The 13476-nt window shown below is 33.8% G+C and overlaps 1 protein-coding gene across 4 annotated transcripts in view; it reads right to left on the bottom strand.

The window, feature by feature from the left end:
- Window positions 1–204: 204 nt before the first annotated feature.
- The window catches only part of LOC128213651 (protein FAM135A-like), a 43705-nt gene continuing 30433 nt past the window's right edge, over window positions 205–13476 (bottom strand). For 2 of the 4 annotated variants that reach the window (XM_052919638.1, XM_052919634.1), the window contains 8 exons: window positions 13235–13294; window positions 11971–11985; window positions 9787–9896; window positions 6894–7083; window positions 5838–5989; window positions 5080–5190; window positions 4137–4253; window positions 205–3701 (listed from right to left, as the gene is read on the bottom strand). In XM_052919638.1, coding sequence (XP_052775598.1) covers window positions 3496–3701; window positions 4137–4253; window positions 5080–5190; window positions 5838–5989; window positions 6894–7083; window positions 9787–9896; window positions 11971–11985; window positions 13235–13294 — 961 coding nt within the window. In that variant the 3' untranslated portion in view covers window positions 205–3495. The remainder of the gene's footprint in view (window positions 3702–4136; window positions 4254–5079; window positions 5191–5837; window positions 5990–6893; window positions 7084–9786; window positions 9897–11970; window positions 11986–13234; window positions 13295–13476) is intronic. The other 2 variants (XM_052919639.1, XM_052919635.1) reach the window with 1 other exon arrangement.

Raw genomic sequence — 13476 nt, forward strand, 5'->3', positions numbered from 1 at the left:
TTCATCGAGTCATTGGTGAATATGTTTAAGTTGCGTGCTTGTGAACCTATATAATTTTGGTATCATTGGAAAGAGATAAATTGTTTTCTAATAAACCTATGTATGAATATAACTGACCGAAACTACGTTAGTTGATTAAGTTATGTCAGTCTATTTCACCTAAAGTGAAATGGCTTATTTTCCTATCTTTTGAAGCCAATCATGTATGCTTGAAATCATTTATTTGCTATAATTTTTACATTTTCTTTTTGTATCCATTAAACTCATGAAACTCTTGTAAATGCTACCAAATATACTGATTTGTCACTTTTCAACAGAAATGGGGTCATCAGGAATCCAAAATTAACATAATTGAGTATCTAAAACCTCTTATATAAACATGCATGAATGAGAATACTGTTTTATTATTATAACATGTATACTGTAATGTAAGTGAATTAAGTACTCAAACTGTAATGAAGTAAATACTGTAACATCATAAATTTCATTCGAAAATAACTTAAATAACATACATTGTACAGAACCTAAACTATACTACATGTATTATGTAGATTAATTGTATACTTGTAAGAAAAACCCTTATCCTTAATAAATACATTTAACATATTATACTGTAGGTGGGGTCGGGATAATACACTAGTACCCAAAACTTTTACCAAATCTGAAATCATATAATCATATATTATTTTTACACCGTATATAAGTATATAATAGCACAAATCAGATAACTTACATGTTCTTGTATAATAATGGGAATTTGGTAATACAGTATGTGAACAATCTCATCAAACAAAAATAATATACATGAACAATTTCAGTTTTTACATATAAAACAATTTATGTTGTATATTACAGCAGTCTACGTGTCAATTTGTTTGTGACGTTGCCACAATAAAGAGGTAAGAAATAAGTCATTTAGTAAGTACTTAAATATACTTTTTTAGTTAAAAATTATGATGAGAATTATTTTTTTTTAAATGTTTATTTTTTTCTGTGTCAAAAAATGGGCAACACATTACAAGAGCACAAGCCTGGAGATACCAACGCTTGCCTGTGTGTTTTTTGCAAGACAAACAAGGAAAATAGCTCAATTATTAAAGTTTGAGGTAATATGGGCGTTGCCTTACATGAGCACTCTGGCAACACGAGTCCCAAGTTTCATTTGAACACTTAAAACATTGTTATTTATTTGGTTTATAATGACCAAGGTTGAAGTTTTTTGCACACCGAAACCTGACAGCTACCATCAGAGCTGTCAAACCACCTCAAGGGTTTCCTTCTAAAAAAACATGCTAAAAATAAAAATGTTCTTGGTGTTTCAAATTCACATGTATAAGATCAAAGAAAAAAAATGCGAATGTGATAAACTATAGCATAGAAAAATCAATCAGTAGTTTAATTTTTGTGACATCAGACATCTTAGATAAAATTAAAACATTACTTTTAGTAACATTTCATAAACACTGGGTCAATTTCAACATACAATAAAGCACATTTTCTACAAAAATATACAAACAAATATCAAAAACAGCAAAGTTAACGGAATTTGCACACGCTTGTAAATTACCTATTAAAGATTGCACGATAATAATTATGGGTAAAATACATGCCATTACCACAATTAGTGAATACATGAAAATATCATATTAAGCTTCTCCCATGGCGACACATCAAACACTAGATCAAAGCAACAGTAATTTCACATGGTACTTTAGCAATAGAAAAGTCATTGTTTTACAAAATGCACACGGTGCGTACATATAATACTACTAAAAGCTGCACTCTCACAGATTCACCATTTTGACATCTTTTATTTTTGTATTGGAATGAGCCAATTTTTGTGAAAGTATCTGCAAACTAGTGATAAAAAACTGCTGACAAAAGATCAGATCACAGATTTTCATATTTCCATCTGTAAATTAATGTTTTATAGCTAAAAGCGTTACTAAAGGTTTGAGAAAAAATGCATAAAACAACATTTTTTTAACTTAAATCTAATTTTTGTCAGGAGTCTTATATGACTGGTTTCCATGCATGTTTGCATAAATTGGCTCGTTCCAAGACTTAAAATAAAAAAAGTTGTCAAAACGTTCAATCTGTGAGTTTGCAGCTTTAAATAACAACAAAATATTAAATTCCTGTTTTTCTAACTACATTATAAATGTTCAACTTTATAAGTATAACAAGGGACAATCAAAACGCATTTTTGTCTTTCATCTTTAACATTATAATCATGTAACCACTTCACAAAGTGCTGTACTGAACAGGGGTAACATCAAGGTAATCAAATTATACAGTCACTCAATGAGTTAACAAAATTTACAAGACAATTTCATTAAGAAAGTTTCCCATTAAAACATTTATATTTTAAAGTCTTCGGAAAAACGTTCCTCCTTTTTAATGGAACATGTTGCCAAGTGTTTAATGATGCTGAAAACAAACAAAAACCTTCAAATTAAAGTTACTGGTTCACATGATTATTATTTTAATTGAATCAACCTTATAAAGTTACCCAGATAATTTTGTTTCAACAACTGAATGAGAAAATAATAACAGCTTTTTTCAACTTTGTTTTATTTCCACCAAAGTACCTTAAAGATGCACTAATACAATTGTTTTAAAATACCTAAAAGAATGAAAACAAGTTGAAAACAATGGTTCTTATGAAGGATACCAAGTTTAATTTGAAAGAAAGGTGCAGAAAACATGGTATTTCTACCTTATGACATGAAAGTAGATCACAGTAAGTCTTTTAGCATCATCTAATATTTTTGCGTTTTTAGCTATTAAATACATTGTTAAAATCTTGTTATCAGTAATTAATATTTGCCATTAATGTCTTATTTAGTAAGTTGATAGAGGTTTATATCTCAAAATTGATGTTTGCTATACATGTATGTGTATCAAGTTTGAATAAGAGTGTCACTTTAATTTTGCAATGATTGACAAAAATAATGCATCTTTAACACACATTCAAATGTTTTGTTTTCATATTTGTAATAAATAAGCCCAGAAATCTTCACTCATGTATTTAGAATACTAGCCCACAGGAATTTAGTATTTGAGCCCAAAAGACAATCACTCAGTATTTTAGCCCACAGACAATCGCTCAGGAATAAAGTAGTTAAGCCAATAGATCACGACTCAGGTATTAAGCAATTTAGCCTACTAAAATTGCTCAGTATTTGAGCCCACAGACCATCGCTCAGAAATTAATATGTCAAGCGAACAGACCATCGCTCAGGAATTTAAAAGTTAAGCTAGCAGACCATCGCTCTGGAATTAACATCTTAAGCCAACAGACCTTCACTCAAGAATGTCTGAATTGAGATCGGCAAAATGGCTGGTCACAAAACTAGAAAGAATGTGAACACACTGCAGCCGATCAAGCTTTATATGAAATATTCATCCCTGCAGATAATAAAAGATTTATATCCTCTGTAAATGATGTCTTGCTGGGTGAGTGCTTGAATCCATGTGCAACATGATCTAGCTTCATTTGAAGTATTTAAGTCCACAGACCATCAGGAATTTCTCGATAAATATTTCCGAGTCCAGAACAGCTATGTGTGCAGCTCTGCCTATGATTGTGTTGGCCGTACTCGGAAGTGCATGAAACACGTCGTAGCGAATCAGCTTACACTTCGGGTTGTTAACAATAGGGTTCAGGATGTTGGCTACCATTTCAGCATACACAGAACCTAGAAAATGAAAAGCAAGGTCTTGTTTGAATATTATATTTATCAAGTGTTACTGGACAAAATAAAGAGACCTTCTAAAACATAGCACAGAAATAAGTAGGATCATATGTTCACGCTAACACTTCAAGTCTGATATTTTTCATGCAAACTGTTTATAAAACTTTTTCACTGAACTAAAAAAAAACAATTTTTTTTTATCAGTCACCCAACAAATTCCTATTTTCCAAATTGTTTAACTTCATGTATTCAAACGAAAAGGACACAATTTTATTCTAGTACAGTGCATAGTCAAGTGCTCTCCCTTTACACAATCTTGCATATATTTGGAAACAAGACATATATATAAGGACATAGTGATCCTACAAAAAGATCAGGAGCTAATTCCCAAAGAAGCATTATTTAATGAGGGAGATAACTTGTGACATTGCATATTACCTAGCCCAGTGCTGTCCCTTTGCGCCGCCTTACAGATCTCAATTCGGGAGGAATGATACGGAACGTAGCGGTCCTGTGAGGAGCCCACCAGTAATACGTGCTTGAAGAACTCAAGTCCTGGAATGGAATCAGAGGCCCGTTTTAAGAAAAAGTTGTCTGAAAATTATGAAACCACACTGTCTTGTTAATAGGTTCTTCTTAAGATATGTCTTGCAAGCAGAGTTTGTAGACAAAGAGTAAACAATTGGACAGAAGTCAGTATGTTTTTCATCAAAAGAAAAGCAATTGATATAATCATATAGACACATTTTAGCTAGCCATCATATCAAAACAAGGCTATCATTGAACATGACGTCTGCTCCCTGCCAGTGAACAAATTCAGGAAAGAAAGCTCAAATTGGAAAATAAAACTCTTCAAGTTGTTCTTTTAAAGAACCAGTTATAAATATATGGTTGGTTTTGGCAAGGAGCATGATCTTCACATTCAGTTCAATGTGGAGTGGGTATGTGTGATTTTGAAAGCATTCATATCAATTGCGGAATTAAAGAGCAGACACAAACAAAATGGAAGAGAAGTGCAAATTGAACAAAATGCAGTCGCATAATAGTCGCCCAGAAAAATAAGTAGTTGATTCAAAATCAGGGGAAGTCATAAGAATAAGCTTAAGACGAAACATAAGTATACAAATGAACAAAGGGCTATAACTCTATAATGCCAAAGTATAAGTTATAGCTTATTTGTGTAACACCCTCTATTGGGGAGCATAAAAAGCTCGTCCAAAATAAACATTGAAGGTGACTTTAAAAATGTATACTAATTGTACTAACAATAAAAAACATAACTTTTAAGTAATGGGAGCAAATTACCTTACATTTGCACTTTTATCAACTGCAAATAGCTTGTTCATTGAAATGTCTTTCACTTCAGACATCATGCACATACCTGGCTTCTGACTAAGTGTATAGAGGAAGGACTGGCGGGGGTCCGGGTTGTCCTTGAGGGAGAGTTGAAGCAGGGAGCCAGACTTCTTCCACTTCTGCATGAACCACATACCTGCAGGGAACCAATACAGAAAATAAATATATATAAACTGTCTCTTGAAGGGATTTATCACCTTGACAGATGAGAGCTAAAGCTGGCAGCTAGACTTCTTCCACTTCTGAATGAACCACATATCTGCAGGGAACCAATACAGGAAATACATAAATTGTCCTTTGAAGTGATTTTTCACCTTGACAGATGAAAGTATGAGATGGGAGCCAGACTTCTTCAACTTCAGCATGAACTACATACCTGCAGGGAACCAATACAGGAAACATAAGGGACAGTCATTGAAACTGATAAATACTCTTGAGGGTGAGTTTTAGCCAGAAGTCGGACTTCTTCCACTTCTGCATGAACCACATACCTGCAGGGAACCAATACAGGAAACATACCTCCATCAAGTGAATTTCAAATCAAGTGTTATGTCTTTAGCTTATCAATGGACTTCAAACATCAAAGAAACAGACTGCAGCCATCAGCAATTTAAAGATATTTTACCTCTTTGAAGTGTTGAAACTGTCTTTTCAAAGCCGCTGTTGAAGCGTTACAAATTGACCATCTCTTCAGTGCAAAATGGCATTGAAATCATACTTTGTTTAACTGATTGATGAGTGTTTTGCTAAGTTTATTTGTAAACAGTGGTAACGAGAGACTACCCATGTTAACGAGTCCACTGCTGTTGAAGAGCGTGCCAAGGTGGGGTCCAGACAGAGACAAGAATGTGTAGAGTTTCGGCAGCAGTGGAATCATCTCGATGTGGGTCAATGCAGAACGGATAATGATCGTGCCTAGGGAGTGGCCAACAAAACTGGAAATATAAAAAGACCATGGACAGTATTCATAAAACATTTTAAGTAATTACATATCTTAAGTCTCGTTTCCTAATTTAAGTTTCTCATTGGTCATATGATATTTTTTCTTGAAAATTTAAAAACTACTTTATTTTCATGAACTTAATTCAAATACACACTTATATTTGAAAATAACATAATCAATCTTTTTTAATTTGACTATGAAAACTTTAAGAATTTTTTTGTTAGTTTTATGAATACAGGTAGGAATTATGGGTTGGCTGAAATATCAGTCTACATAAAGAAGATGAATAGTACAGATATAGTAGGAAAGTACTTTTATAATTCTACTTAACTCATTTAAAGTTCGCTAGATAATGTGATTGAATTATTAAAATGCTCCAATAGAAGTAGGCTAAATTGATGCCGACAAAACAAATCAAGTGAGCAGGCGGAATACAAACAGTTTTTTCAATTATTTTTAGAACAGAAGTTTTTTTCCATACCACTTATTGTCATAATGAAAATGTTGAACAACTATTCCCCTCTGAGTGCAAGTCTAAACTTAAGCAAGCTTGTAACAAGAAAATACCCTCGTGAAGTACTCATCCAAAATAATATTTTGTGTGATTTAATGCCACATTGCTTAAAGCACAAAGTCATGTTCTTTTGACATTCAAGTATGTTAAAATATATGCTTTATTGGAACTCATTTTTTTCTTAAACATAGATATAAGCCCAAGGTTAATTCTTTTTAAAAATTCTAAATTAATGCAAATAAACTTATAGCTATGTTGCCAATAGTAGCATAAGAATTGAGGGTTGTTCATCCAAAAGTCTAATTTCAATAACCTGCATATATCATATTGAACAATAGCTGTTACACTGTAACACATATAAGCATTACTGTCAATATCTTACCTTATCCTAGCCACCTTGAGTGCGAACATCTCTATGTGATGGAGGACCTCGTTCACAAGTCGCTGAGTCATCACTTCAAAGTCGGCAAAGGTGTCCGTCTGGTTTCTCTCCGACATGAGAAACTCGAGCCGGTAACCAGGTAGCGACATCTCCATGTAGGTTTTGACAAGACGAAGGTCAGCACTATTACCTATAGAGATTGAAATAAAGGCTTATAGTGATTTTTTTTCATCAACTTTTGTAGAAAACCTGAGCTGGTAATGGGGAATGGGGTCAAAGCCCTTCCAAAGAGGCATTTCCCAGAAAAAGGGAATATCTAATAAACACAAATACTTTCTTTTTTCTGACATTAAATTAAGTGTTCCAGAAAAAAGGGAATTTCTAATAAACACAACTAGAGCTGTCACAGGAGTGACGAATACCCCCAAATGCCGCCTGGACACAGGAATGGCAAACCATTCCTTTGAAAAGAGGCCATAACTCCAAGGTTACTGCACACTGCATCTTCTTTTATCATGCATGTATTGTTTTATTTAAATCTGTTGAGTAATTTAGAAGTTTCACTGCTGACAAGAAAAACTAGCCTTTCATGAGCTATCGTCCGGAAACCGTTATTCTATTTTTAGTAACAGTGACCTTGACCTTGGCCCCACCAGCCCCAATATCGAACTTGACCTGTATCTTCTGATGTTACACCTGTGTACCAAACTGTATCTTCTGATGTTACACCTGTGTACCAAAAATTGTTCAAATCTGTCTAGCCTTTCATGAAATATCGTCCGGAAACCGTTTTTCTATTTTTAGTAACAGTGACCTTGACCTTGGCGCCACCAGCCCCAATATCGAACTTGACCTGTATCTTCTGATGAAACACCTGTGTACCAAAAATTGTTCAAATCTGTCAAGCCTTTCATGAGTTATCTTCCGAAAACCGTTTTTCTATTTTTAGTAACAATGACCTTGACCTTGGCCCGACCAGCCCAAATATCGAACTTGACCTGTATCTTCTGATGTTACACCTGTGTACCAAAAATTGTTCAAATCTGTCTAGCCTTTCATGAGTTATCGTCCGGAAACCGTTTTTCTATTTTATGTAACAGTGACCTTGACCTTGGCCCCACCAGCCCCAATATAGAACTTGACCTGTATATTCTGATGTTACACCTGTGTACCAAAATTTTTTCAAATCTGTCAAACCTTTCATGAGTTATCGTCCGGAAACCGTTTTTCTATTTTTAGTAACAGTGACCTTGACCTTGGCGCCACCAGCCCCAATATCAAACTTGACCTGTATCTTCTGATGTTACACCTGTGTACCAAAAATTTTTCAAATCTGTCTAGCCTTTCATGAGTTATTGTCCGGAAACCATGAAAACCGACCGACCGACCGACCGTTTGTGGGGGTATAATTACTTATTTTTCTGAAAGTGAATTATTGGGTCATATAGGCAATCACATAACATTAGTAATAACTGGATTTAAGTGACAGCATAATACGGGTGATAAAAAGTATATATTATCTTGGCTATTTTAATTCAGATTTTTTTCTTTATATACAGGAAAACCAAAAAAAGCCCACACAATTGGCGGAAAATATACTTTTTAAAGTTGGAAATGGGGCCTAATTCCAGACCGAAAATCATTAAGAAAACAGCCCTGCCAGGTAACAACATCTCCATGTAGGTTTTAACAAGATGAATGTCAGCGCTGTAACCTATGATGCCTAACACACAGCTGTCAGGGAGGAAACAAATTCAGGGAGTAGATTGGTATTTTTATGAAAGCACAAAGTCTCAGGTCTTGTAACTTGTTTGGAGCAATTGAAGGGATGCAGCTTTGCACTGTTACCCAGGAAGGTACATGTTAATGGAACACTTTTGTTTGTTTATAACAACTTCTATAAGCTTGATCGTAATGAGCTGGTTAGCAAATAGAATCATATCAAATAGAATCATATCAAATAGAATCATATCAAATAGAATCATATTCAAATATGTTTTCTGAGTAGAAACCAGTATTGATGTCCATTTTAAGAGGCCATGAGAAAGTATCCCTGGTAGAAATTGAACCCACAACCTCTTGGGTGAGAGGTGAATATCTGTACAACTAGACCACTCTTATCCTAAACCACGCTCACCCAAGTTCAAACAGCTTGAAGTTGCAATGTTGTTAAATGTTGTTAAATGATAGTTAACACTAAACAATAATTACTAATAGAGAACTACTTAAACTATTTTAGGCATAAACAAAATATAAGCTTGTTGCCGGTTTCCTTACCTTCCCTATTTTTGGCCTCAATCCTTGAGATTTTATTGCCTTGAGAAATATTTTTTTCATTCGTTTGATTTTAATCTATTAAAGGTAAAACACGGAAGTGCTTTCGGCTTTTAACAATTCCAGCAATGCTAATACTGAGTTTATCTATGTTCTTAAAAGCATAAAACCTATAGTTTTTGGTAACAGAAAAGTATTCTAAAAAAGGCTAATAATATTTTTCCAAAAACAGATTTTTTCCAACCTACCTACACTATATTTTTGGGTGCAAAACAGAAAAAAAACATATTTTAGTCTGTATTATAATACCATAGTATTATAATACCAAAATATGCCTAAGCTGTAATGGATTACAATTACAATTAGTTTCCCTCCAAAGTTTTGATTGGAACTTTTTTTAGGATGGTTCCTATACTGTGAGTTTATAAGAGCCTAGAGTTCCATGAATCAAGCTGTGTAGCGTGGAGACTACAAAATAATCACTAACCATCAAGTACTGAACACAGACAACTAGGTGACAGCTATCCAGGTTTTTATTGTCTGTAGGATTTGGCATTTGGAAGCTCAACGAAAATCATTACCCAACTAAATGTTAAAGTTATAAATCTGAATCACTTACCATCTAGCCCATGTACACAGACAACAAGGTGACAGCCATCAAGGTTTTCATCGTCTGTGGATGTTGGCACATGGAAATATGGGATGTCTGAAGCCAGGGTTGGGCTCTCACTGTACACAAAGAAAAAGAGCAAGTTTTATGCAAGATTAAAAAACAGGCTGTTAAAATAACTTCAGCTATATCCAAAGCACTTCCAAAAAAATACAACTGCATTCACAATTAATTTTGGTGACAGAGATTACTTTGTTTTCAAATATTTTCATACTATCAATTTTTAGATGACAGAAGAAAGAATCTACCATAACCGCTTAGGAGAAAGAATTCTACACAAGACAACAAGAACGACTTTGTAGAATATCAAAGAGCTAAGGTATATACACTATATTTTTATAATGAAGCTAAAAATCAGTTTAATAGAATACAAAAAGTTTGAATACAAACCTGTATTTTATTGACAAATTTTAAGAAGTAAGTCCTTACAGCATATAATTACAAATCAAGAGTGGTAATCTGTCACATAATATATGTCGTCGAAAATATGAATGTCTTTATGTAAATCAAGGGCAATAACTCTGAAGTGATAAGGGTGACATAGCTGGTGTTCGACCTGGGCCAAGACATTCTACCTGTTCAAATATTGTCCAAGTTTGGTGATGATGAGACAAAATCTCCTTGAGTAACAGCATGGATAACATAAGGTTTGTGTAATTTCAGCAATGAAAGGATGGTAACTCTGAAGTGACAAGGGTGACATAGCTGGTGTTCGACCTAAGCCAAGACATTCTACCTATACACATAAAGTCCAGGTAAGGTGATCATGAGACAAAATACCCTTGAGTAACAGCATGGACAACACAGAGTTTGTGCAAGTTAAGCAATTAAAGGGCTGTAACTCTGAAGCGCCTGGAGCAACATGGCTGGTTATCAATCTTGGCTGTGATAATTTACTGACAAACATATTGTTCATGCTTGGTGATAATTGAACAAAAGCTTCAACCATATGTCCCATGTTGTGACGAGCGTAGGAAAATGTGTATAAAATACACATTTGTGACATAAAAATAGGGGATCAATTCAAATGCAAACAAATTTGTCTTTATGAACACGCACAAAAATGCATAAGGTGAGTCCACATAAAAGAGAAAGCTTTATCATAATCCATTCCTCACGCTTAAGCAAAATTGTGAAGACATAAAAGCAGGTTACCATTGCAGATAAGAGTCTTTCACATGCATGTAGTGCAGATTGAAAAATCCAAACCAAGGGCACGTTGGAAGCTGGTGATGAGGCTTGCTGCGTTACCTGCCGCCACGGTGCCCGAGGTTTAGATTTATTTATCCACCCCGCATGCATGGGAATAATACTTTTTCTTGCATACGGAAATTTAAATTTAAGAGCAATTTTGAAGGTGTAAATGCTGTTAAAACGGTGTTTTTTAAGATATTCCACCAAATTGCGTATGCAAAGTTCTTTATTGACGCCAATGTCATAATGTGCAGTAATTTGAAGCAAACGTCAAATAGTTCAATATCAACGTTTTGAGGTTTTATTCATTAAAACATTATTCTGAAATTGGGCGTAGTCGCGTAGATACAAGCGAGTCGTCTTACCCTGGTTGGGTAAAACAGAAATTTCCAGGCCGTGTTAAAACTCGGAAACGCATGTCCGTTATGCAAGAATGGTCTTATATGAAGTCATTTATTATAATAGAAAAGAGTTTAAGTGTATATAACACAACATCAATGCCACTCAATCTGTTATTGTAAACCCTTTTACAGCAACTTTTATATTGTAGGAAAAATCACACGTAAAAGATGCAAAATGACAACCAATGTGATTACATACAAAAACAACAAGTAATAATCAAATATTGGCTTTAATGATTTTCACTTGCATGTTCTAAATATACATGTATTATCAAACAATACTCTGTATCTATCATAAGGACCCAGTTTTGGGCATAAATTTTGTTTCAACGAAAATATCATAAGAACATTTATTGTGAAGATTTTGTCTGTGATTTTTCAGGTGTCCGGAAGCATTCTAAGGCAGAGTAAGGATTATGCAAGGTATCTTTATGAAACAGGACTGAAATATTCATAATACATGTAATTTTTATGACTGTAAAAACAGCATTGGTTGCCATGGTAAATGCAGTCTGTGAAAAAAGTCAAATCTACCTACCATTCCTGTACTAAACTGTAACATGTAAACCATAAATTAATTGAATTAATTGATAACTCCTAAAACCCTTGATCTCTTTAGTAAACAACACCATGGCGTTGGGACCAAGCATTTACTAAATCGATTTTTTGAGATTGAAAGCATTTAATGATCTATTATAAAAAAAACCATTTCCATGCATGTACAAACACTTTGTACAATTTCAATACTTGATTTATTGAGTTATGTTTTTTCTTTCATCTATCCTTCATTTATCAAACATTAAAAGATCTAAAATTTAAAAAGGGAGCATTAATTTTGCCAAGAACTTGAGGCGGATTAATGTGTTTTGAAAGAAGAGAAATGGGACCAAAAAAGTCTTTAATTTAGGCAACAGCTATAATGCATGAATATTTGATGATAACAAAAATACTATCAAAATCATTACCAATGGTTGCCAGAGTTGACCTTTTCCATCAATTTTGATTATAATCAACAACACTTCTACACCGCATCATAATGGGTTTTAAAATTGTGCATTTGATTCTTTTTTAATCAATATCCATACATCAACATTAACTTGGTAACTCTCATCCAAATGAAATATTTAGGTTTTAAAAAGTTGTAATACCACAAACACAACTTTTTTTCAACAAACTCTGTCACAGAAATGATGAATAAAATCACAAGTCATGCCACAGTGACACAGGAATGGTTCACTACTTTCATGTAGAATAATCATATGAACAATATAAGATGTTAAACCCATGTATTATCCCCATGTACTAAAAATTATTTATAACAGTCGACCTTCTCATTACCAGCCTGTTTTTGGCATTTTATTTGTAAAATCATTTGAAAATGGACCATAACACACATTGGTTGATTGAAACAAAAGTGCAACTTGACCTGTGTACCTAAAATTATTTAAATCTATTTTAACCTTCATAGGAAATCTCCTGGACCGGATTTGTTTTGCAAATTTTTAGTTAAAAAGGGGACATAATGCCGTAAAATAACATTACTTAAATACATAGACCCTTTCATGAATTATCAACCAGACAAAACCAACAGCCTGACAACCGACAACCTATCACCAGTTATCGTCACTGTCAAAACCAATAGACCGACCAAATTCGGTCGAAGTTGAAAAGGGGCCGTTACCGAAGCCAAAATTTTATGGTGTTAGATATTTGTACCCAAAACTATTTTAATCTGTCAATGAGTTATCTTCTGCACAAAATTACCAAACTAGTATGATTATTACCTATTTTATATGACTTACCTATACAGATTTCCCTGGTATTTCATCCTACTCTTTAGATTCTCGCGCATTGTGATGAAACTGAAAGCCACAGGTTAACATCTATAAGTGGTTTAAAATCAAATTCATTAAAGAACAAGAGTGCTGTAGAGTGAACACATCCCTCATCTGTTTTTGTTTTCACAGAAGACGCATTACTACAGATAATAATACATAAATCATGAGCATTAAAATAGATTGATAACAAAAAGAAATTCTGTATA

Source organism: Mya arenaria, chromosome 13, assembly GCF_026914265.1.
Source record: "Mya arenaria isolate MELC-2E11 chromosome 13, ASM2691426v1".
NCBI classification, from domain to species: Eukaryota; Metazoa; Mollusca; class Bivalvia; order Myida; family Myidae; genus Mya; species Mya arenaria.